The sequence below is a fragment of the Hyla sarda genome, chromosome 9 (genome assembly GCF_029499605.1).
Source record: "Hyla sarda isolate aHylSar1 chromosome 9, aHylSar1.hap1, whole genome shotgun sequence".
NCBI classification, from domain to species: domain Eukaryota; kingdom Metazoa; phylum Chordata; class Amphibia; order Anura; family Hylidae; genus Hyla; species Hyla sarda.
The window spans coordinates 156537129-156562780 of NC_079197.1; the positions used below are offsets into that span (position 1 = coordinate 156537129).

General features: G+C 44.2%; 2 protein-coding genes across 8 annotated transcripts in view; one reads left to right on the plus strand and one right to left on the minus strand.

The window, feature by feature from the left end:
* The window catches only part of LOC130291454 (inositol-tetrakisphosphate 1-kinase-like), a 236600-nt gene that overhangs the window by 66945 nt on the left and 144003 nt on the right, over nucleotides 1-25652 (plus strand). The window lies entirely within an intron of this gene.
* The window catches only part of LOC130291456 (calpain-1 catalytic subunit-like), a 127053-nt gene continuing 115325 nt past the window's right edge, over nucleotides 13925-25652 (minus strand). Inside the window, exons 22-23 of the mRNA XM_056540195.1 lie at nucleotides 18838-18896; nucleotides 13925-14103 (exon numbers count right to left, since the gene is read on the minus strand). Of these exons, the coding sequence (XP_056396170.1) occupies nucleotides 14077-14103; nucleotides 18838-18896 (86 nt within the window). The 3' untranslated portion in view covers nucleotides 13925-14076. The remainder of the gene's footprint in view (nucleotides 14104-18837; nucleotides 18897-25652) is intronic.

Genomic DNA, 25652 nt, shown 5'->3' on the forward strand with positions numbered 1-25652 from the left:
AAACTGCTATCTAATGTGGGGAAACTGATACCTAATGTGGGGAAAATGCTATCTAATGTGGGGAAACTGATACCTAATGTGGGAAACCTGCTACCTCATGTGGGGAAACTGCTATCTAAGGTGGGGAACCTGCTACCTAATGTGGGGAAACTCCTATCTTAAGTGGGGAATCTGCTACCTAATGCGGGGCAACTGCTATCTAATGTGAGGAACCTGCTATCTAATGTGGGGAACCTGCTATTTAATGTGGGGAAACTGCTAACTAATGTGGGGAAACTGCTATCTAATGTGGGGAACCTGCTACCTAATGTGGGGAACCTGCTACCTAATGTGGGGAACCTGCTACCTAATGTGGGAAAGCTATACTACCTAATGTGAGGAAACTGCTATCTAATGTGGGGAACCTGCTACCCAATGTGGGGAACCTGCTACTTAATGTAGGGAATCTATGCTACCTAATGTGGGGAAACTATGCTACCTAATGTGGGGAAACTGCTGCCCACCTAATGCTCACCCCACCCCTGGCTGTAGCACCCTCACCATCCACCAGCAACACCCCCCCCCCCCAAGCAGATCCTGCTGGTGGATGATGGGGGTGCTTATGCCAGGAGGATGAGCCTGCCGATGGATGATAGCACACTCATCAACCACCAGCAACACCCCCCCCCAGCAATAGCACCCCTATGATCCACCAGCAACACCACCAATCTACCCCCCCCTGTGGTAATAGCATCAGCTAATGGATGATGAGGGGTGCTACTGCTGTTGTGATATTGTATTCAGAGGATGCAATGTATAGCAAGGTTATATTCAGAGGGTGCAGTGTGTGGTAGTATTATATTTAGTGGGTACAGTGTGGGGTAGTATTATATTCATAGAGCGCAGTGTATGGTAGTATTGTATTTAGAGGGTAGGTGTGTGGCAGGTTTATATTCAGAGAGTGCAGTGTGTGCTTTTATTATATTCAGAATGTACAGTGTGTGGTAGTATTATATTCAGAGGGTACAGTGTGTAGTAGTATTACATTCTGTGGGTACAGTGTGTGGTAGTATTATATTCAAAGGGTACAGTGTGTGATAGAATTATATTCTGTGGGTACAGTGTGTGGTAGTATTATATTCAGAGGGTTACGGTGTGTGACAGTATTATATTTAGAGGGTACAGTATATGGCAGATTTATATTCAGAGGGTACAGTATGTGGTAGTATTATATTCAGAGGGTATGGTATGTGGAAGATTTATATTTAGAGGGTACGGTATGTTGAAGGTTTATATTCAAAGAGTATAGTGTATAGTATTATTATATTTAGAGGATACAGTGTCTGGCAGGTTTATAATAATAATTGTTTTCATATAGATGATCAGAATCCGCTGACATAGTGAGGAGCCATCTGGGCGTCACATTCTGCAGAGAGAAGGTTTAGGTGGTACAAGTCCTGGCAGTATGTACCATCTGAATTAGATAAGGGAAGACTATAGAGAAGACGTCACCTGTAGTCACTGATATCGTTCTGTATCCTCACTATGTCCTATCAGAGCTGTAGTCACTTGTAAGTTCTGCAGTTATGATGAGTGAAACTACAACTCCCAGCATACCCTCACCACTGGGAGCTGTAGTTTTAATTGGTGAAAACTTCTTTAGCGCTTTACCATTCTGTGGCAATTGGTATATTTGATCATTATACTGGACTTTTTCACAATGCGCTACACCAGTGGCGTCTGTCACAACAGGCTAAAATCTTACTTTGGGGGGTGGGGGGGTGTACGGGCTGACACCATTTTCTACCGCACCGGGTGATACCAACCCTAGCAACGCCACTGCTTGTACTTATGCCCCTGACTGGAGACACACTGGTTGGGAAACACTGCTCTATCAACTAAGGTCAAGCTCACGATAAGGGCCCATACAATGCATGCGTACAGATCTGAGTGTGGCCTATGATATCTGACTGTGGGTTCTCAGTAGATATGGAAGCTCAGTAAATGATACCTCATGCCATTAGAATGTCCCATGGAGGGCCCACAGTATAATAAAGGGCTGGACACTTGAAAAGGACTCTAAATTTGAAGGCTATCTTCTCTGCGTTTGATGCATAGTTGAATACATTCTATTGTTCCCATTTATGAGACATTTCAGGCTGGGCGAGGCTCTTAGTTTGCAGCGTTCTTCATTGTGATCAATGACAGGAAGCCCAGAAAGAAACCTCTGCCCCCATGATGATTACTTTATCTCACATTATATCTCCACTTCTGAGAACTTCCAGATTGACACTGATAGGCATGTGTGGTATTAGTAGCTGTTTGTATAAGCCGCCAACTCTTACCAGTTGCTTCTTTTTATTCACTTTGATCTTGTATTATGAAACAAGCATATTGACAGGCTCCATCTAGTGGCTGTCCTGGGTTTTGCAGGACCCAGGCTGAATTTTTGTGCTAAATCAGCAGATTGCAATACCTTCCAGATCACTGAAGGAGTCGTTCTGTTTTCCATAAATAATAATTAATCATTAGTCATTTAGTTCTTTTATACATTTTTTGTATTTTTTATTCCAGTAAATAGAAAAAATCTTGTTTAAATCCACATTAAAGGGGTACTCCGCCCCCTGGGGACCCCCACGATCTCCCTGCTGCACCCGGCAATCGTTTAGAGTGTCAGGTGCAGTGCTGCAGGCTTAAGATGTCACGGCCGCGATCTGTATGTGACATCACGGCCACGCCCCCTCAATGCAAGTCTATGGCAAGTCACACCCCCTCAATGAAATTCAAGTCTATGGCAAGTCATGCCCCCTCAATGCAAGTCTATGCGAGTTACGCCCCGCTCATGAAGCCACGGCCATGTCTCCTCAATGCAAGTTGTCACGCCCCCTCCCATAGACTTGCATTGAGGGGACATGGCTGTAACGTCATGAGCGGGGCGTGACCGTGACGTCACGAGCCTCTGCCCCGCATCAGCAGTCATCCGTCAAAGAGCGAAAATCGTTCCGTGCACTGGATGTCTGCGGTGCCGCAGCCGAGATCGCAGGGGTCCCTAGCAGCAGGACCCCCACAATCAGACATCTTATCCCCTATCCTTTGCATAGGGGATAAGATGTCTAGGAGCGGAGTATCCCTTTACGGAGAGGTAAAACACAGAAAAGACAGGGTGTCAGTGATCTGGACCATCAACATGAGAGAATAAAATATCATATTCATGTCAATTTGCAAGTGTTGTGATTTCATTTATTTCTTGTTCTAATCCTGGTTAAAGGCTTGTACAGGTATAGTTTCTTACAGTTAAAGGGGCAAAAATGTTTACCCCATGCATGCGAATAAGCCCTGGCTCTGCTTATTTACGGAGCTGTGACACCCACCGCACAAAGCGGTGGTCAACACGCCACCTCCAAGCATCTCTATGGGAGAGCCAGAGATACACGAGTACAGCACTTCAGCTCTCCCATAGAAATACATGGAAGGTGTGTGCCGACCACCGCTTCAGGTATGAGGAGAGCCGGAGTGCAGTGCAGGAGGTTTCGTGGGGACTCCCACAAGGTCACCCCCACGATCAGACTCTTATCTAAAGTGGACTACTCCTTTAAGACTCTGTTCACACTTCTGTCAAGACTCGGACAGAAGCCTTCATCAGTCATATTTGCTGGGAAGAATAGCAAAGCACGCACTATTTAAAACGACAGGCACTGCAACAATGATGGATAAAGCACTTGTCTATGATGGAAATCACAATAGTGTTGTGAACAGCAAACAAAGCTTGTAAAAGTTGTTCCACTGAAAGCATCAGCAGACAACATCTCTCTTCTGTTCTGATAATTTGTTACAATGTATCAGTGTAGACTAAATGCACCAGACCTTGGGGCTTTTGTTAAAGGAGAACTCTGGTACATAACATTTTATCCCCTATACACAGGATAAGTGTCCGGTTGGGCGCGTCTGACCGCTGAGACCCCCTAGGATCTCCTGCCCAGCGTCTCGATGCTTTGAACATTTGTGTTCTTTAGCCGTTGTCTACACACCTACACTTGACCACAGCTATGTCCGATTGTCGACAGTCTCTTTGCATGGAGGGGAGATCGCTCTGTGCACAAGGAAAGCTGGGGTGCCAGGCAGGAAATTGTGTGGGTCCCGGCGATTGCACACCCTGAAAATAGACACTTAACCCCTTGTGGTGTCCCAGTACAGGACCTGGTCCTGTCCCTCTGTCTAAAGTCCCCTAAGCCAGAGTCCCTCCATGTCAATAGGGCTCTCCTGTAGGACTAACCCCTAGTCGCCTCATATAAATGGTATTTAATGTATAAGTATATATATTTAATATGTTATATAGGAATACCTCTGTATAGGACCTTAGAGGTCACGTGCCTTTAATTAAATTGTATTATGGTTTAAGGACCTTTGGGTCATGTGATACCCAGAGTTCACTGGGTCAGGACTGACAGGTTCTGCTGACCAATGAGCTTTGTCCCACCCCCTTAATATATAAGGGGCTGCTGCCACTAAATTCTGTCTCTTCCTGCCAAACTATCAAGCAGCACTAATCTCATATCTTCAGCATCAATTCAAGCTAGGCCTGAAGCCTAATACCTAGCAGCCACAAAACCGTAAGTTATACAAGTTCAATCTACTGAATCCTGTGTGACTACTAGAAACTCAAATCTCCTAAAAATAGTAGCACAGTGGCTAGCAAACAAAGCTCATTGATTCCGGAGTCCCAGCAAACCTGTGAGGAGCCTGTATCCCGGTTCTCTCTCGCAAAGACTGTTATGTTCCATGCCGTTGCATAAAATATGCAGTAAAGTAACTTCAAGTTTGCTTCATAAAATCTGCTGTGGACATTCCGTTATTTCTCCCTGCCGTTTGTGGGACAGTTGGCGATATGATTACTACATTGAGGAAAACCTCACCCTGGCGTCACGACATTCAAGGGTTAATACCACCAGACCCTACAACATTACCGCAACACCCAAGACCACCACACCCTAACCTGTGGATAGGGGATAAGATGTTATTTACTGGAGTTCCCCTTTAAGCCCCCCACTTGCCATGGTAACCTATTGGTACCCTCTGTCTGTTAGAGATTTTACCATATATACTGTGTGGAAATACGTTACATATGGTAAAATCTTCTTTTTCACCCCCGTGAGACGTTCATGCCAGCGAGGATGGTGAGGATATGATGTTAGAAAGTCTCCCCCACTGGCCCCGTAAGTAGTCCCCTAGGCAGGGAGCTATACTTCCCTGACTGTAATAACACCCCCTCTTCGTGATTGACAGCCAGTGTCACCGCACTGCTCCCTAAGCAGACAGAGCAGAGAGATGACGCCTGGGATGTCCATCACACTGAGGGGGCATAATTACAGCCGGAGAAGACAGGACTAGGGGAGTCTAGGTGGGTCTACTTATGGGGCCGGCAGGGGAGACTTTTTAACTTCATATCCTCACTGTCCCTGTGGATGGGAATATCTGCCGGAAATGAAGATTGTTTTGCGTGAAGAAGATTTTACTATATATAACATTTTGCCACGCGTTATATATAGTAACATCTCATGACTAGTGTTGAGCACGAATATTCGCAATTTGAATATTTATTGTGACTTTTGCATATTTGCGAATATGGTGAATATAGTGCTATATATTCGCAATTACGAATATTTGTAATTTTTTCCGCCAACAGGACACATCACAGTGATCTCTGCTTCCAGATATGAGATAGATAGATATGAGACAGATAGATAGATATGAGATAGATAGATAGATAGATAGATATGAGATAGATAGATATGAGATAGATAGATATGAGAGATAGATATGAGATAGATAGATAGATATGATAACTATGAGATAGATAGATATGAGATAGATAGATAGATGGATAGATATGAGATAGATAGATATAGATATGAGATAGATAGATAGATAGATATGAGATCGATAGATATGAGATAAATAGATAGATATGAGATAGATGGATAGATAGATAGATAGATATGAGATAGATAGATAGATAGATAGATATGAGATAGATAGATATGAAATAGATAGAAAGGTAGATAAAATTGCAATAGAAACAGCACATCCAAAAATATATGGCAAAAAGAGAAAAGGGGTGCACACATGTTCTGAACCTCGGCAAACTGGTTCTTCAATCCACAGGAAAAATGCAGGCAGCACACCACAGCTTGTATCAAAAAGGAAAGTGAGTTTATTCCATGATGTGATAGAGACTACAGGGGAGATTTATCAAAACCTGTGCAGAGGAAAACTTGCCCAGTTGCCCATAGCAACCAATCAGCGTGTTTCTTTCATTTTCATGAAAGCCTGTGAAAAATGAAAGAAGCGATCTGATTGGTTGCTATGGGCAACTGGACAACTTTTCCTCTGCACAGGTTTTGATAAATCTCCCCCTACGTTTCTCCAGCCTCACGCTGGCTTTCTCAAGTGCTTAAACAGGTGACATGTATGAGGCTTAAATGTCGATTGGTTGGCTTATTTAAGCCTCATACATGTCACCTGTTAAGCACTTAAGAAAGCCAGCGTGAGGCTGGAGAAACGTAGTCTCTATCACATCATGGAATAAACTCACTTTCCTTTTTGATACAAGCTGTGGTGTGCTGCCTGCATTTTTTCTGTAGAAAGATAGATATAGATAGATAGATGGATAGATAGATATGAGATAGATAGATAGATATGAGATAGATAGATATGTGATAGATAGATATGAGATAGATAATATAGATAGATAGGTAGATACTTATCCGCATGCGCAATCGCAGGGTCTTTAGCACAGGACAATAATCGTGAATGAACATTCCTAGGATCATTTATTTGCACAGCGATTGCCCTTGTAAAAATCCTTGTTATTGACTCTTTTTGTATACAACCCGAAAGGCAGCCCTATGCAGAAGTAGCTGCAAACAACGCTACAGATGGCGTCACCCTGTGTAGGAGGCGCTGTGTACTGTAGTGCATTCCAAGCCAAACATTTCTCAAGCCTCTACTGGAGAGCTGCGCAACCCTCCCAGACATTACTCTCTAAATGGAATAAGATTTAATTGAAGTTGGAACCTGTTCTCAAGATCACAAAAGCCATGCACACTTCCCAAACATCATGCACTTCAGCAGTCTTACTAGGAGGAAAGCAAATGAAGCTCGGGACCTTCTACTCCCCATTATATCCTCAGACCTTCTATTGTATTCCAGCAATTTGAGCTATTAGTGTGTATGGTTCTACATAGTGATTCATCATTATTCATAAACCAACGTTCGGAATAATTACAGAGGTTGTATGACATTATAAAAACACAGCTTTTTTTATTTTTTTTATTTTTTAAGAAAACAGTGCCACTCCTGTCCATGGACTGTGTCTAGTATTACAGCTCCTATACCAAACCCTGAGTCTCTCTTCGGGATCATAGGGTATAAAAACCCTTATCTTTAAACCTCTCTACTAGTGTATATTGTAAAACATTACTTTGATTAATATGCATTAAAATTGGTTCCATAAATAGTTAAATGGGCACTGTCAGATACAAAAACTTTTGATATGTTGTAAAGCATGTATAACCAATAGGTTTTACAATTGCTTTCATTAGAACATTTTCAGTATTTCATACTGAAAAATCCAGTCAAACAACTGCCCCCCCCCTGCCTGCTTGGACACATACTAGTCCTGCTGTGTCCATGCACCATCACCTATGTCATGGACACACTTCCTTGATTGACAGCTGTGAGCGCAGGGCTCACACCTGGAGGAAAAATCCTCCCACTGTCAGCTTGTGTCCTGCTACTGTCAGTGAGGACAAGCTGGGAGTTGTAGTTTTGCTAATGCTAGGGGAGATGTGAGCAGACAGCATACTGAGGGAGGGGGCGGAGACTTTCACAGTGAGGCCACACCCCCTCCCTTTGAGAGGAATTCAGACTAGTGAGCTAAATTAAAAGTGTAATCTACATATATAAAACTCAACGTGTGTGTGTGTGTGTGTGTGTGTGTATATATATATATATATATATATATATATATATATGTGTGTGTATATATATGTATGTGTGTATGTATGTGTGTATGTTCCAGCATCACGTCCAAACGGCTAAAGATATTAACTTGAAACTTGTCACACATGTTACTTATATGTCACCAACAAACATAGGATAGGTGATTTAACCCTTACCCACCCCGATTTGCCAGAGGCGGGGTCTATGTTTAAAGTCCCAGACAAGTCAATGGGAAATATATGTTACTGCATAACTTCCAAACGGCTGGAGATATTTCCATAATACTTGGTCACATGTTACTTATATGTCCACTTAAAATATAGGATAGTTAATTTAACCCTTAACTACCCCCATGTGTGAGGTTCAGGGTTTTTGTTTAACCCCTTAAGGACCAAGGACGTACCGGTACGTCCTTGGTCCTGCTCTTCTGATATAACGCGGGGTTACACAGTAACCCCGCGTCATATCACGGCAGGCCCGGCGTCATAGTGAAGCCGGGACCCGCCTCTAATAGCGCGCAGCTCCGATCGTGGCGCCGCGCGCTATTAACCCTTCAGCCGCGCGCTCAGAGCTGAGCCGCGCGGCTGAAAGTGAAAGTGAAAGTTCCCGACTAGCTCAGTCGAGCTGTTCGGGATAGCCGCGGCTAATCGCGGCATCCCGAACAGCTGACAGGACAGCGGGAGGGCCCCTTCCTGCCTCCTCGCTGTCCGATCGCCGAATGACTGCTCAGTGCCTGAGATCCAGGCATGAGCAGTCATGCGGCAGAATCGTTGATCACTGGTTTCTTATGAGAAACCAGTGATCAACATAGAAGATCAGTGTGTGCAGTGTTATAGGTCCCTATGGGACCTATAACACTGCAAAAAAAAAGTGGAAAAAAAAAGTGAATAAAGATCATTTAACTCCTCCCCTATTAAAAGTTTGAATCACCCCCCGTTTCCAATAAAAAAAAAAACACAGTGTAAATAAAAATAAACATATGTGGTATCACCGCGTGCGGAAATGTCCGAATTATAAAAATATATAATTAATTAAACCGCTCGGTCAATGGCGTGCGCGCAAAAAAATTCCAAAGTCCAAAATAGTGCATTTTTGGTCACTTTTTATATCATTTAAAAATGAATAAAAAGTGATCAATAAGTCCTATCAATGCAAAAATGGTACTGTTAAAAACTTCAGATCACGGCGCAAAAAATTAGCCCTCATACCGCCCCATACACGGAAAAATAAAAAAGTTATAGGGGTCAGAAGATGACAATTTTAAACGTATTAATTTTCCTGCATGTAGTTATGATTTTTTCCAGAAGTCCGACAAAATCAAACCTATATAAATAGGGGATCATTTTAATCGTATGGACCTACAGAATAAAAAGGTGTCATTTTTACCGAAAAATGTACTACGTAGAAACGGAAGCCCCCAAAAGTTACAAAACAGCGTTTTTTTTTTTCAATTTTGTCGCACAATGATTTTTTTTCCCGCTTCACCATAGATTTTTGGGCAAAATGAATGACGTCATTACAAAGTAGAATTGGTGGCGCAAAAAATAAGCCATCATATGGATTTTTAGGTGTAAATTTGAAAGAGTTATGATTTTTTAAAGGCAAGGAGCAAAAAACGAAAATGCAAAAACGGAAAAACCCCCGGTCCTTAAGGGGTTAAAGTCCCATGCAAATCAATGGGAAATGTATGTTCCCACATAACTTCCGTATGGCTGGAGATATTTCATTACCTGGTACACATATTACGAGTTGGGATATGAGGACGGGATGGGAGGTCGGGATAGGAGGTCGAGATAGGAGGTCGGGATAGGAGGTCGGGATAGGAGGACGGGATAGGAGGACGGGATAGGAGGTCGGGATAGGAGGACGAGATAGGAGGTCGAGATAGGAGGTCGAGATATGAGGTTGGGATAGATGGACTGGATAGGAGGACGAGATAGGAGGTCAGGACAGGAGGTCGAGATAGGAGGTCGAGATAGGAGCAGGGGATGTGAGGATGGGATAGGACGTCAGGATAGGAGGTCGAGATAGGAAGTTGGGATAGATGGATTGGATAGGAGGTAGGGATTGGAGGTCTGGATTGGAGGTCGGGATTGGAGGTCTGGAGAGGAGGTCTGGAGAGGAGGACGGGATAGGAGGTCGGGATAGGAGGTCGAGATAAGGATAGGAGGACGGGATAGGAGGTAGGGATAGGAGGTCGAGATAGGATGACGGGATAGGAGGACGGGATAGGAAGTCGAGATAGGAGGACGGGATAGGAGGTCAAAATAGGAGGACGGGAAAGGAGGTCGAGATAGGAGGCCGAGATAGGAGGACGAGATAGGAGGACGAGATAGGAGGTCGGGATAGGAGGACGGGATAGGAGGTCAAAATAGGAGGACGGTAAAGGAGGTCAAGATAGGAGGACGAGACAGGAGGACAGGATAGGACGGGATAGGAGGACATGATAGGAGGTCAGGATAGGAGGTCAGGATAGGAGGATGGGATAGGAGGTTGGGCTAGGAGGTTGGGATAGGAGGACGGGATAGTTGGTTGGGATATGACAACAATATATGAGGACGGGATATGAAGTCAAAAGCTTCCTTCTTTGTTTATTTTCCTTCCCAACAAGGATTAGGAAGGAAAAATCTGGCAATGCCGGGTACACTCAGCTAGTAAAAAAATAAATAAAGGTGCTAGACACATAAAAATTAGCTGTACATGGTCAGGATTAGGTACTGAGTGATATATTTAAAAAAAAATGTTTTTTGTTGGATCTGACGGGCACGCTTTAAAGGAAAATGGTCGTCCTGTTCACCCACACACCCACACTTGGGTTATAGTGTCACTGGGGGGGGGTCACTGACTAAAATACTGAAGATCTGCTTCTATCTTCTCTGAATTGCGCATTGGAAAGGGCTCCGTTGGCTCAATTTGCATATTCATTGTCTATGACTCCATGTCCTAGTGCCATGAAGTCGCTGGTCACGTGAGCGCATAAGCCATGGACATGGAGTCATAGACAATGAATATGCAAATTGAGCTGACAGGGCCCGACTCTAGTGCGCAATTCAGAGAAGATAGAAGCGGATATTCGGTGGGACAGATCTCCGGACTGAAGGTACGTATTTTAGTCATTGACCCCTCATTGGACTCCTGTACACCCACACAATAACCCTGTGTATTGAGTTTCATGTGGGTGAACGGGATGAAGGTTTTCCTTTAAAACCAACAATTAACAGTCCACTGATTTATATACCTTGTTCTCAGTTGAGAGTCTTGATAATAGGCGTCTGCAGTATGCACAGAAATGGACCGGGATACTGATGTTTAAAATATTAACCGTTTGCCTCCCCTACATGTTTCATGGCACCAGCTGCGTCATCAGGGGTGTAGAGGCATTTGCATTTGTTTATGAAGACCAGCATTTCACATGCCGGTCTTCGTATTAACACGCACTGCTTTCCACTTCCCTTATTATTAGGTGCACATCTCTTATGGGGGTTATCCAGGATTTAAAAAAAACATAGCAAGTTTCTTCCAGAAACAGGGACACTCCTGTGTGGTATTGCAGGTCAGTTTCATTGAAGTTAAAGGGGTACTCCAGTGGAAAACTTTTTTTTTTTTTTTTAAATCAACTGGTGCCAGAAAGTTAAAAGGATTTGTAAATTACTTCTATTAAAAAACATGAATCCTTCCAGTACTTATTAGCTGCTGAATACTACAGAGGAATTTATTTTCTTTTTGGAACACAGAGCTCTCTGCTGAAATCACGAGCACAGTGCTCTCTGCTGACATCTCTGTCCATTTTAGGAGCTGTCCAGAGTAGGAGAAAATCCCCAAAGCAAACATATGCTGCTCTGGACAGTTCCTAAAATGGACAGAGGTGTCAGCAGTGAGCACTGTGCTCGTGATGTCAGCAGAGGGCTCTGTGTTCCAAAAAGAAAATAATTTCCTCTGTAGTATGCTAGGGCATGCTAGGAGTTGTAGTTTTGCAACATTTGGAGGCAGCAAATACTGCTCTAGGGCAAATCCCCATAGCAAATCTCTCCTGCTCTGGACCGTTCCTGAGACAGACAGAGGTGTCAGCAGAGAGCACTGTGGTCAGACAGAAAATAACAACTTAACTTCAGCATCTGATAAGTACTGGTAGGATTAAGATTTTTTTTATAGAAGTCATTTACAAATCTGTTTAACTTTCTGGAGCCAGTTGATGTTTTTTCATGGAATATCCCTTTAGTCCTGCAAAGCTTCAGCTGTCAGAGCATGCTGGGCATTGTGGTTTTGCAGTAGCTGGAGAAACACAGGTTGGAAGCATACAGCTCTATCTATGTACAGAAGTAAGTTCTGGAAAAACATTCGTGTTAAAGGGGTTATCCAGGAAAAAACTTTTATATATATATATATATATATATATATATATATATATATATATATATATATATATATATCAACTGGCACCATAAAGTTAAACAGATTTGTAAATTACTTCTATTAAAAAATCTTAATCATTTCAGGACTTATGAGCTTCTGAAGTTAAGGTTGTTCTTTTCTGTCTAAGTGCTCTCTGATGACACCTGTCTCGGGAACCGTCCAGTTTAGAAAAGGTTTGCTATGGGGATTTGCTTCTAAACTGGGCGGTTCCCGAGACACTTGTCATCAGAGAGCACTTAGACAGAAAAGAACAACCTTAACTTCAGAAGCTCATAAGTACTGAAAGGATTAAGATTTTTTAATAGAAGTCATTTACAAATCTGTTTAACTTTTTGGAGCCAGTTGATATATATATATATATATATATATATATATATATATATATATAAAAAAGTTTTTTCCTGGATAATCCCTTTAACTTCAGAAGCTCATAAGTACTGAAAGGATTAAAGGACATCTGCAGCGTAATTAACACTTATCCCCTATCCACAGGATAGGGGATAATTGTTTGATCGCGGGGGGTCCGACCACTGGGACCCCCTGTGATCTCCTGTACAGGGCCGCGGCTATGCCGTGGCTCTCCCGTGCAGGGGGCGTGCCAGCCGCAGCATGACGTTGCGGCCGGCACGCCTCCTCCATACATCTCTATGGGAGAGGCGAGGAGACAGGGCGTCACCGTCGACCTCTAGGTCGACGCTACGCGCCTTCAGCGCTCACTATGAGCGCTAATGGCAGCGCCCCGTTAGGGAGATCGAGGGGGGTCCCAGCGGTCGGACCCCCCGCGATCAAACACTTATCCCCTATCTTGTACATAGGGGACAAGTGTATATTGTGCTGGAGTTGTCCTTTAAGATTTTTTTTATAGAAGTAATTTACAAATCTGTTTAACTTTCTGGAGCCAGTTGATATATAAAAATAAATTTTTTTTTTTTCCTGGAATACCCCTTTAAAAGTTACTGGTTCCTCCCGGGGATTTCATACTAAAACCATGGGCGCTGATCCTCTGTCGCGGCTTTTAGTGAGCCAAGCAATTTTTTTTCTCTCCGTCGTGGCTCACACTAATAGGCGGCGTGATTTACTGTTACTTTATAAGGAGTTCCAATCTCCTGTAAGCAAACCCCACAGAAGTGTTTACATCATTACCAACGAGATCCATATTGTGCTTCTGTATAAACTTGCGAAACTTGTATAAAAATATTTTGTCACATTTCGTCTTCTTAAAAAAAAAGAACACAATTCAGCCTGGATTTATTGTGAGATTTTCCCAGATTCCATCTTGTGGCAGCTGCAGGATATTGCAGAACGGTAATGGAGATCATTCATGACATTGTCGGACACGGATGTAAGAAATAAATAAGGGAGTGTGGGTGAAATGCCATCTGTGAGGTAGGATTGTTTCTTCCATAGTCTACTTCAGTGGTCTCCAACCTGCGGACCTCCAGATGTTGCAAAACTACAACTCCCAGCATGCACGGACAGCCAACGGCTGTCCGTGCATGCTGGGAGTTGTAGTTTTGCAACATCTGGAGGTCCGCAGGTTGGAGACCACTGGTCTACTTGGTCCCAATGTCCTGAGAAAGTTACTCCTTCAGTAGGTGCTCCTCCATATTTCATCAATGGCCACATAAGGAGCTCAAATTTTGCCTTCAAAATTTTCCAGTCTTCTTGTCTGATCTTTTCCTTTTAGCTGAATACAGCCAGCAGCAGCCACTGTTGGGGTAACATGCATCGGATATATTATAAAAGAAGGTCTAGTAATTAAAGGGGCACTCCGGTGGGGAAAAAAAAAATGTTTTCAAATCAACTGAGGCCAGAAAGTTATACAGATTTGTAAATTATTTCTAGTTAAAAATATTAGTTCTTCCAGTACTTATCAGCTGCTGTATGCTCATGGCTCAAGTCCTGCAGGAACGCGTGGGAACTGAGTTCCTGCACTTTTTCCACAGCAGGAACACCGTTCCCATTAGCAGAACCAGCCCTTAAGTGGAAATCTTGGGTGAGTTCCCACACTTTTTTTCCCCCAGGACTTGACTCCTGCTGTATGCTCCAGAAGAAGTTGTATAGTCCTTTCCAGCCTGACCACAGTGCTCTCTGTCCGTGTCAGGAACTGTCCAGAATACTCTGCGTAGTTCCTGACATGGACAGACATGGCAGCAGAGAGCACTGTGATCAGACTGGAAAGAACTACACAACTTCCTCTGGGGCATACAGCAGCTGATAAGTACTGGAAGGATTACAATTTTTTATATAGAAGTCATTTACAAATCTTTTTAACTTTCTGGCACCAGTTGACTTAAAAACCTTTGTTTTCCATCAGAGTTTCCCTATAAACCACATATAAATAGAAACACTATAGAAATACTTAAATAGAAACACTATAGAAAAAACTACTTAGAAATACTCTAAAAAAAGAAGAAAAATGGGAAGACTCCATCTCGATTACAGAGGCATTGGGCTGAGCCGATTCTACGTTCTATTGTACAATACTCTACAGATATGAATCCTGTTTAGAGAGACTTGTAAAAAGTGCCTCCTCTTATCCTCCCCATTTCTATAGCCTTCTTTACGGTCAGTATTTTTATAGGTTTGTATTAGTGTTAGCCTTTTATATTTGTACCATTAGAAAGGCATTATTTATGAGTTTATGAATTTTACTTATGTGTTACATTCTATAGGCTTTGATGCATTACGTTGCCAAGAAACCACTTCACTTCTTGCTTTGGCAACCATTATTTGAGAAAAAAAAAAAAAAAAAGTAAAAACTGTTTTTGTTGCCCATAGAATTTACTTATAATTTCTAAAATTGGCACCACACTTCCAAAAAACTTTGCATAAACAGTAATAGTACAAGCGTATGTAAGAAACTTTGTAATATAACTTATCAGAGAAAAAGGTTTCTTTACCCACTTATAAAGCTCTTTTCCTTCTTCTCCTAAACTCATGATTCATTCTGCAAACTGATCCAAAATGATAGATCAGCCCACTGAGGGATAAATGCTGTTGCCCATTAAAGTCTATGGAGAGGGTAATTGGCTGGAGAGAGACAAAGGCACATAGGGGGAGATTTATTGTGTAGAGGAAAACTTGCCCAGTTGCCAATAGCAACCAATCAGCTTGCTTCTTTCATTTTCATGAAGGCCTGTGAAAAATGAAAGAAGCAATCTGATTGGTTGCTATGGGCAACTGGACAACTTTTCAGGTTTTGATGAATCTCCCCCATAGAGATTTGGACTACTTAGTTCTCTTCTATAGTTCACCAGAGAAAGGAACAAAAACATGGACAACATTATAAAGACATGGAAGAGCAGGACCCCTTCTTCTGTGTGAGTGCAGTGTACGGGAGACATCATGGCAGCTAGTCTTCAGCTAAGGGACAACTAAAAATAAGAGAAAGCCTGCAAAGGGGCAACTGGACCCTCCTTACAGGAAAACTGTCATCAGTGTTACCTGCACTAACCTGTTGGTACAGTTGTGTAGTGCAGGTGACACTGGTGACAACCATACTTATCTGATCCCGTTCCGTGGTCCCGTTATCTTTTGAAGTCACCGCTGCTGTTTCTCTGCTGGTCCACGTTGTGAGCAGGCCTTGAGATACAGAAGCGGTGACGTTATGAAGCTCCACCCGTGCCCCAAGCCGGCCCCGGAACGAAAGATACGGAGGACGATAGTAGGACAATGGGACCACGGAATGGAATCATGTAAGTATGGTTATCATCAGTGTCTCCCGCACTACACACCTATACCAACAGCTTAGTGCGGGTAACACTGATGACAGTTTTCCTTTAAGGAGGATCCAGTTTCTCCTCCTTTAGTTGTCCCTAAGCTGGTGAGTGAAGACTACCTGCTATGATGTCTCTCATACACTGCACTCACACAGAAGAAGGGGTCCTGCTCTTCTATGTCTTTATAATGTTGTCCATGTTTCGATTCCTTTCTCTGGTGCCCTATAAAACTGAACAGTCCAAGCTGTGAATAAAGGGCTGGGTTGAGATCTCATACTCACAGTAAGCTCTGCTCTTTGCAGTCTTTGCTTAGGAACTCTCCACTCAACCCCCCACTCATCTTCTTCCTCTCCATAGACTTTTATGGACAGTATATAACCCAAGCATTCTTCTCATATAAGATATATTACAAAATTTCCTATTTTCGGCTTGTACTATTAATATATGCAAAGTTTGTTAAAAGGATCCTGTGGATAGGGGATAAGTGTCTAATCACAGGAGATCCGACCTCTGCGGCCCCCTGTAATCTCCGGCCCGACACCCTGGCTCTCCCCATGCACGGAGCGACCTCTTACTGTAGACCACCACATGAAGCAGTGGCCAACAAGCCCCTAGGGGATAAGTACTCATGTACCAGAGTCCCCCTTTAATTCACAGCTTACACTACTGAGCACTGCTCTATAGTGTCCTCCATGCTGCTGCTGCTTTTGAGTGTGTGCAGTGTATGGGAGACATCATATCATATAATCTATAGCTACTAGCTCAGGGACAACTGAAAATTAAGAGAAGAAGCCTCCAGATAGATCCAGATAGAAAAACTGATGAAAAATAAACATAAAATGGCTAAAAATAGCTACTTCTCACAAATACACAGGCCAGCTTATCCTAAAAAGGTCCCTGAAACAACAGGCACACTGTTCTATGAATGCTTTGGGCAACCGAACAGTTTTCTTTTAGGCAGTTTTAATAACATGATATCTATTTCTTAGGTCCCTCAGAATTTTAGGTCAAAAAGCATGAGAAGAGAGGTAATGGTCAAAAAATTTAGAATCTATTACGTCTAATAAACATTATAAGTAAAAACCCCAATCCCTCCCTTACTTTCTGAGTTGGTAGGATTACTTTTGTGTTTGTTTCCTGCCATTCACACATTCCTTAGTGTAACATGGAGTCATCAAATGTCCTTCCACTGCAGCTTCACCCCCTCTCCTCCCTGTCTACTATTTACATTACAAATATAGGAATGTCTTCTATTTACATTAAGAATATAAGAATGAACATCATGTGGCAAGACCAAGACAGGCTTTAAGATGATACTTAAATAAAGTAATAAAAAGTACCGTATTTTTCGCCCTATTGGAACGCACCGGCATATAAGACGCACCCAATTTTAAGGGTGCGTTCCCACAGGGCGTATACGCAGCGTATTTGACGCTGCGCAAAATTTATGGCAGCAGCGGGAAATACGCTGCGTATCCCTTGCTCACTATACACACAGGGCTTTCCGGCGGCAGCCCTAAGTGTGTAGTGAGTTTTGGAGGCGGGGCCGCGCGTCACAGACACGCCGGCATATGGCTCCGCCTCCAAAACTCACTACACACATAGGGCTGCCGCCGGAAAGCCCTGTGTGTATAGTGAGCAAGGGATACGCAGCGTATTTCCCGCTGCTGCCATAAATTTTGCGCAGCGTCAAATACGCTGCGTATACGCCCTGTGGGAACGCACCCTAAAGGTGCAAAATCTAAAAAAAAAAAAAAGATTCTGAACCCAACAGTGATCTTCAACCTGCGGACCTCCAGATGTTGCAAAACTACAACTCCCAGCATGCCCGGACAGCCGTTGGCTGTCCGGGCATGCTGGGAGTTGTAGTTTTGCAATATCTGGAGGTCCGCAGGTTGAAGACCACTGGATAGGAGGTAATACTCCCGTGTCCCCACCGCTCCGGACCCATCACCGCTGCCCTCGATGTCGCTCCATCGCTGTCGCCGCGTCCCCGTGGTGTCTCCAATGCTCCGGACGTCTTCTTCCCCGGGATACACGCTGTCCGTCGCCGTCATCACATCGCCACGCACACCGCTCCTATTGGATGACGGGACGGCGAGCACGACGATGTGATGACGTCGAAGGAGAGCGCCGGCCATGCAGGGGATCCCGGCACGGAGCAGACACCGAGGAGGCAGGTAAGGTCCCTCCCGGTGTCCTGTAAGCTGTTCCGGACGCCGCGATTTCACTGCGGCGGTCCCGAACAGCCCGACTGAGCAGCCGGGTTAGTGTCACTTTCGCTTCAGACGCGGCGGTCAGCTTTGATCACCGCGTCTGAAGGGTTAATACAGGGCATCACCGCGATCGGTGATGTCCTGTATTAGCCGCGGGTCCCGGCCATTGATGGCCGCAGGGACCGACCCGATAGGGGTGTATTCGCCATATAAGACGCACCAACGTTTCTCCCCCAGTTTTGGGGAAGAAAAAGTGCGTCTTATATGGCGAAAAATACGGTATATACAGTAAGAATTCCTTTACTTCATTATCCATAAGATGACCTTTTCTTTGGTTAATATATTTTTATCTCCTATTGTTATATTTAGATGCATTTAAAGATATCCTTATACAATGTTGGGATGCAGGTATCTGCATAGAAGTATATAAACAATACTGAAGTGTTTTCCCTGCCTTATGTATACATAGTTTACTTTTTATATAGTAACTCTTTAAAGATACAAACCTGACGATAGTTTAGAGTCACTTCACCGGAGCCAGTGGGGTCCGCAGCCTGGAACTTCTCTGCAGAACATTTAAGATATTAGTTTATGGTTATTTACACATGGAGGTCACTTTACAAATTGTAAGATGACCAATCTCCTTAAAAAGACGCTGTCATTTAAACAAACTTTCATACATCACTAGTACAGGCGAATATAAGAAACCTTGTAACATATGTTATCAGACAAAAATGCTTCTTTCTTTTTTTTAATTAGAATTATTTCCTCTCCTCCCTCTCATGTGCGACACTATTTCTTCCCATGTCTACAAGACAAGAAATCCAAGTCTATGAAGGGGGGGGGGGGGGGGGGGGGGAGGGGGAGAGAGCTCTTCCCACCAGCTCTGGGAGAATTGCAGATTAGAGACTGAGCTTGCAGAGCAGAAATCTGCTGAAAATGACTGTAGTGAATGGAGCTGGGTTGTAATGCCACACACAACCCAAGACTGCTGTGATTCTTTTTTCTTGAAGAAAGCAATTATATCTTCTTCACTTACTCACGCACCCGGAATCAGGGTTAATTTCGTGTAGATTAATTTTGTGCACAACAAACAATAGACCCCATTGTCCCATTGACAATAAACTTTTCTTGACGAAGCGAAATGAACATGAATCCTGATCTGCCTCGGAGGATCCCCTATAAAACTTCCATAGTGTGCACTGAGCAGCACAATCCCATTGAGATCAATTGAATTCTGCTGCAAATCCGTAGTGTGCATGGGCCCTTATAGCCTCTCATTGGGGACGTCAAGCATGATGGGGAGGGTTAATAGGTGCCGTCTCTCACATGGCTGAATTATATATTCACCAATTTAATTTATTCTATCTTGAGGACAAATCCCCTTTAAATACCTGATATGTATCATAACCACAATAGTCATCATTGTTATTCCGATTTAACGCTTGTGAATCAGTGTTTCAGTACTGTCTGCTACTGGCGCTAAAACATAACCTGTACGTGCCAAATTCCTGAAACAAGATGTAACACTGTGTTTCCATCCTGGGGATAGAATTTCATTCTATTGTATTAGATGGTGAAGAATCCAGCATAAAAAAAAATACAGCAGCCAGAACAGCTGGGGCTCACAGGAGTCAGTCTAAATGTGGATGTTTACAACAGAGACACTTTTAAAACTTACAATAAATTCACCAATTAAACTAACAAAAACGGAAGAAGTGTAAATGTACAGTGGAGCGCCGCCCAGAACAGATCCCCGAGGCCCCTCAACTAGGAGCGGAAGAAAAACTACCGAGATTGTATGAAAACGGAATAAGGCAGGTGTATCCATAATAGGAAAAGCTCAGAATTAAAACTAAATGCACATTTAAATTTTTTTTATAATGTCGCAAAGTAAGACGGAGAAACGGAAAAACTGAGTAGTAAGGCTGAGCCAGATGTATGTGGGCACATAGTGAAAGAGCGCCCCACCCTCAACTGCACAAGTGTTTTCCATGGCCTCCCCAAGCCAAGTGGGTCCTGGCATTGGCCTGGGGTTTCATGCCAGTTCTGCTAAGTAGTGTGAAGCAACCAAGCTCTTTATATTCAGATAGAAGTAGATGTTCACTTTCCCATAAAGGGGTTATCCCCAGTAACTGAATAGTCGGTAAGGATGCAACCTCTGGGCCCCCCACCGGTCACAAAAATGGAGGCCTGTTGTCCCCGAGTAAATGAAGTGGCAGCATGCTCTACCACTGCTCCATTTGCTTTCTTCTGATCAAAACAGTAAGCAAGAGTCAACGGACCTCCATTGTTGTTATTGGTGGTGTTCCTAGTGGTTGGACTCTGCTAGTTCCTGTGGATCAATGATAACTTTTTGGGATAACCCCTTTTTTCTCCACTGGAAAACTGGTGACAGAATGTTAACCAGATTTGTAAATTACTTCTATAAAAAAAAATCTTAGTCCTTCCAGTACTTATCAGCTCCTGCATGATCCACGGGAAGTTCTTTTCTTTTTCAATGTCCTTTCTGTCTAACCACAGTGCTCTCTGCTGACACCTCTGTCCATTTTAGGAACTGTCCAGAGTAGGAGCAAATCCCCATAGCAAACCTCTCCTGTCTGCTTTGGATGGTCCATAAAACAGACAGAGGTGTCAGCAGAGAGCACTGTGGTCAGACAGAAAAGAAATTCAAAAAGAAAAGAACTTCCTGTGGAGCATACAGAAGCTGATAAGTACTGGAAGGATTAAGATTTTTGAAATAGAAGTCATTTACAAATCTGTTTAAAGCTCTGGCACATGCTGATTTAAAAAAAAAAAATCAATGTTTTCCAGTGGAGTACCCCTTTAAGAAGAGATTTCTCAGTTTTGCTCATTATAAATAGTATGGGAGAAAGACAGAATTAAATATTTTGTTCTACTATTCTGTTAGCATTAAATGGAAAATCCAGCCCAAATGACTCGCTGACATGTCACAGATGGATATTCTAGAAGATCACAATGGAGTAAGTTGTAAGCTCAGGCTCACAGTCATGTCCAGAACATGTGAGTTACTAGAAATGTCTGACAACATTGAAAGCAAAGCTCCATGTGATGTGACTGTTGTTACTTCTATGTCATGTTTTATCACTGATTTCTAAGGGTTAATGCACCATAGATTTGAAAATTGTAAAGATCCAAGCATAAGCATACATAGAGGAGACAAGGTCCCATAGCAAAGATCAGACTGGTTGTGGTGACTGGTTTTATCACTTAGGACTATCCTTGTGTTTGTTTATCTCCAAATAACCACTGGCCCAATCCCCTCCACTTGGTTTCTTAAAAATGTGGTTCCCCCAAAGAGACAGGTTCTAAATATCCAACAGGAAAATGTGTAATACCAACCATGGCTGGATCTCCTTTCTCCAGGTGCCCTACAGCAACCACATGGTCTACCATAGATGGGATCCCGTAGCTATCAGAAGATCCATTTTTGGATTAATTTTACATTTAAAGGAGTAGTCCAGTGCTGAAAAACGTATCCCCTATCCTAAGGATAGGGGATAAGTTTCAGATCGCAGGGGGTCAGACCCTGGGGCCCCCCGCGATCCCCTGTATGGGGCCCCAGCAGTCCGCGGGAAGGGGGCGTGTTGACCACCGCACTAAGCGGCGGCTGACAAACCCACTCAATACAACTCTATGGCAGAGCCAGAGTGCTGCCTTCGGCAATCTCCGGCTCTGCCATAGCGATGTATTGAGGGGGCGTATCGGCAGCCGCTTCGTGCGGTGGTCGACACCTGCTATCTGGCCAGCGAGCCGGGCCCCGTACAGGAGATCGGGGGATGCCCTAGCGGTCGGACCCCCCGCGTACTGAAACGTATCCCCTATCCTTAGGATAGGGGATACGTTTTTCAGCACTGGACTATTCCTTTAAAGAATACTATATCTTAAGGGGTACCTATCATCAAAAAAACAGTTGATATAGTGTAGATCAAGCCTTAATAAATATCTTTCTAATTGGTTTGTATGAACATTTTTGCATCCTTTATAGTTTTTTTTTTACTATTACAAAAGTGACCACTAGGGGTCTCACTAGCAAGCCTATGTACTGATTTCGGACTCATGCCAGCCTGCCGGCATGAGTCCGAAATCACAGACTGCAGGCAGGACACAGGGGAGCTCAGCGCAGCTCCCCTCCTGTCAATGAGACAGGTGGGGACGAGCGCTGTGCTCATTCATCAGCAGGGCACGCTCCTGATTCGGCCTGCCGGCCGCATCCTCAGGCTCTGCCCCCTGACAAGTAGAGCCTGCGCTCACTGGCGCCGAGTTAGTGGAGCGCTGCTCAAGGATCGGGTCTGCCTTGCGAGCCCCGGCAGGCATCAGATGAAGTCACGCCTGCCGGGACATGCCCCCTTCCTCCCCTGGCACAGGACAGCCTATTGAGCTACCAAAGACATCAATAAAAAGGTATTTTTAGGGGGTTTTGAACGAAAAAAAAAGGACAGGGATAGATTTAGTTAGAGTTAGGGACAGATGGGGATGGGGAATTAGGGAGAGTTAGGATGATGATAGGTACTCTTTAAAGGAGTAGTCCAGTGGTGACTCAGTGGTGAACAACTTATCCCCTATCCTAAGGATAGGGGATAAGTTGCAGATCGCAGGGGGTCCGACCGCTGGGGCCCCCTGCGATCTCCTGTACGGAGCCCCGACAGCCCGCGGGAAGGGGGCGTGTCGACCTCCGCACGAAGCGGCGGCCGACACGCCCCCTCAATACAACTCTATGGCAGAGCCGGAGCGCTGCCTTCGGCAATCTCCGGCTCTGCCATAGAGATGTATTGAGGGGGCGTGTCGGCCGCCACTTCGTGTGGGGGTCGACACCCGCTATCTGGCCGGAGAGCCTGGCCCCCGTACAGAGAGATCGCGGGGGGCCCCAGCGGTCGGACCCCCGCGATCTCAAACTTATCCCCTATCCTTAGCATAGGGGATAAGTTTTTCACCACTGGACTACCCCTCTAACATATGAAGCTCTAGCATATTCTTCCCCTGTTGTTTAATTATATAGGTTAAATATGTGTTAATCTTGGTCTTCTCCAAAGGTAACATATACTAGGGGACATACACTATAGCAGTGTTTCCCAACTAGTGTGCCTCCAGCTGTTGAAAAAAACTACAATTCCCAGCATGCCCGGACAGCCAATGGCTGTCCGGGCATGCTGGGAGTTGTAGTTTGGCAACAGCTGGAGGCACACTAGTTGGAAAACACTGCACTATAGCCATGCATACAGTGCCTGTGGGGTGTTTTCAAACATTTTACTGATACGTATGGTACCGTATGTATCTATGTAATAGCAGGAACTATAGGAGGTCGTAAAGGTAGCAGCACAAAGCACGAGGACAAAGACCCATCCATGAATTTCATATATGAATAAGTTACAGATCTTTCCATCTATGAAATCCATTGTTGGAGCCTTAGTGTTTAGTTTTGTAGCTTTTGGGGGTTTTATTGAAGAGCATAAATGTGAACTAAACTCTTTTCTGTACATAATAATATAATAAAACAAGGAGGTTATGGTTATTACAACTCAACATAGGATGAGGAATCGAGAAAGAGAATTGAGTATGAACGCACAAGACACACAATGGGAAGGGGAAGTAAAGATTTCCTCTTCTACTATAACAAAAAGCATGAGAACGGTGAGGAGACCTTACTCAGCAGTAACAAAAAACGAAATCATTAATGGGGTTGTCCAATTCAGAAAAGCCTTTTCTATATACAGTACCCCATTAGGGAATTCTGAGGGGGTTCACTGTTTAGGATCCTCAGTATTCGGGCACAGTGGAGAATGAAAGAGCATCTCTCACTGGAGGACCTGTCCTGTCCTACATTACACATTAACAACATTACATAGACAACATTGATTTGAATGGCCACTGAGTAATGCTTAAAGGAAATCTATCAGCAGTATCACCCACACTCAAGCTGTCACACAGACATGTAGTGCGGGTGATGCTGATCATAACGATACTCACAGCACCCAGATCCGCCCAGCCGTTCCACCACAATTCGCCTTTTTCTCTTTATGCAAATGAGGACCTTGGGGCATGGGCAGAGCTCCGAACCGAGCTAAAGGCATGCTGACGTCATCTTCACCGGGTGGGTGCTCTGCTTGGCTCATTCATAACCTCCCTCCCTGCTCTTGCACCCTGTGTTAGTGTACGGCGCATGCGCCGTACACTAACACGGGGCACAAGAGCAGGGAGGGAAGCGGCACATGCGCCGTACACTAACACGGGGCACAAGAGCAGGGAGGGAAGCGGCACATGCGCCGTACACTAACACGGGGCACAAGGGGAGGGAAGCTCAGTTCGGAGCTCCGCCCATGCCCCAAGGCCCTCATTTGCATAAAAAAAAGAGAATTGCGCCGGAACGGCTGTGCAAATCTAGACGCTGTGAGTATCGTTATGATCAGCATCACCCGCACTACAAACCTGTGATAGCTTTAGTGTGCGTGATACTGCTGATTTCCTTTAAATAGCCACTGTCATTTGGAAAAACTTTTAACGGGTCCTAGCAACATGTCTAAAGTTTGGACCCCCATTGATCAGGAGAACGAGCCAGGAGAAGTTTGCGCTCAGTACATTCTCTCCTAGCTCTGTGATGTCCCAGTACGGGATATGATCCCGTACAGTAAATAGGCCCTGTCAGGTTGAGTCCCTCAGTGCCCAAGAGGCTCTCCTGCAGCATCTCCCCCATAGTGTTATATGTATTATGTATGAAGGACCTTTGATACTGTTGTCACATGTTCACTTCACTTGTTTGTTACCCAGAAAGCACCAGGTAACCAGATGACCTACAGCTTGACCTATGGGCTCCTTGCTCAGCCCCCCTTTATAAGAGGGGGCGGTATTACAACCTCTCTCTTCCACCACATTCTCTGCTGAGGTCAAGTCCAGTCCAGACATCTCAGAGCCAGTGTCCAGCATACCTGGAGGCCTCAAGCCTAACCTACAGCCACATGTCAGTAAGTCAAGTCATCAATGTCTGCTGTCACAACTCTCAGTCAAGTAAAGTCTATTATAGTCAGCGTGGCTGTCCTAAAGTCTGTCAAAGTCCCAGCAAGCTGCAAGGTCCCTCCCATGTTACAGGCCACCTCTCTGGGATCCTGGCCTAGCTGTAAAGACTGTTACCATCTGTCTACCTCAGTACAGCTACCGTTAACCCTAACCTGGTCTTGGACTATTATTACTCTGCCTAACCTAGGGATAGCAGAGCTACCTTCGGGTGGTTACTTAGGAAAACCATGCCCTGGCGTCACGAACATTTAGGGGTAAATGATATCTGCCCCATACACCTCATCGAACT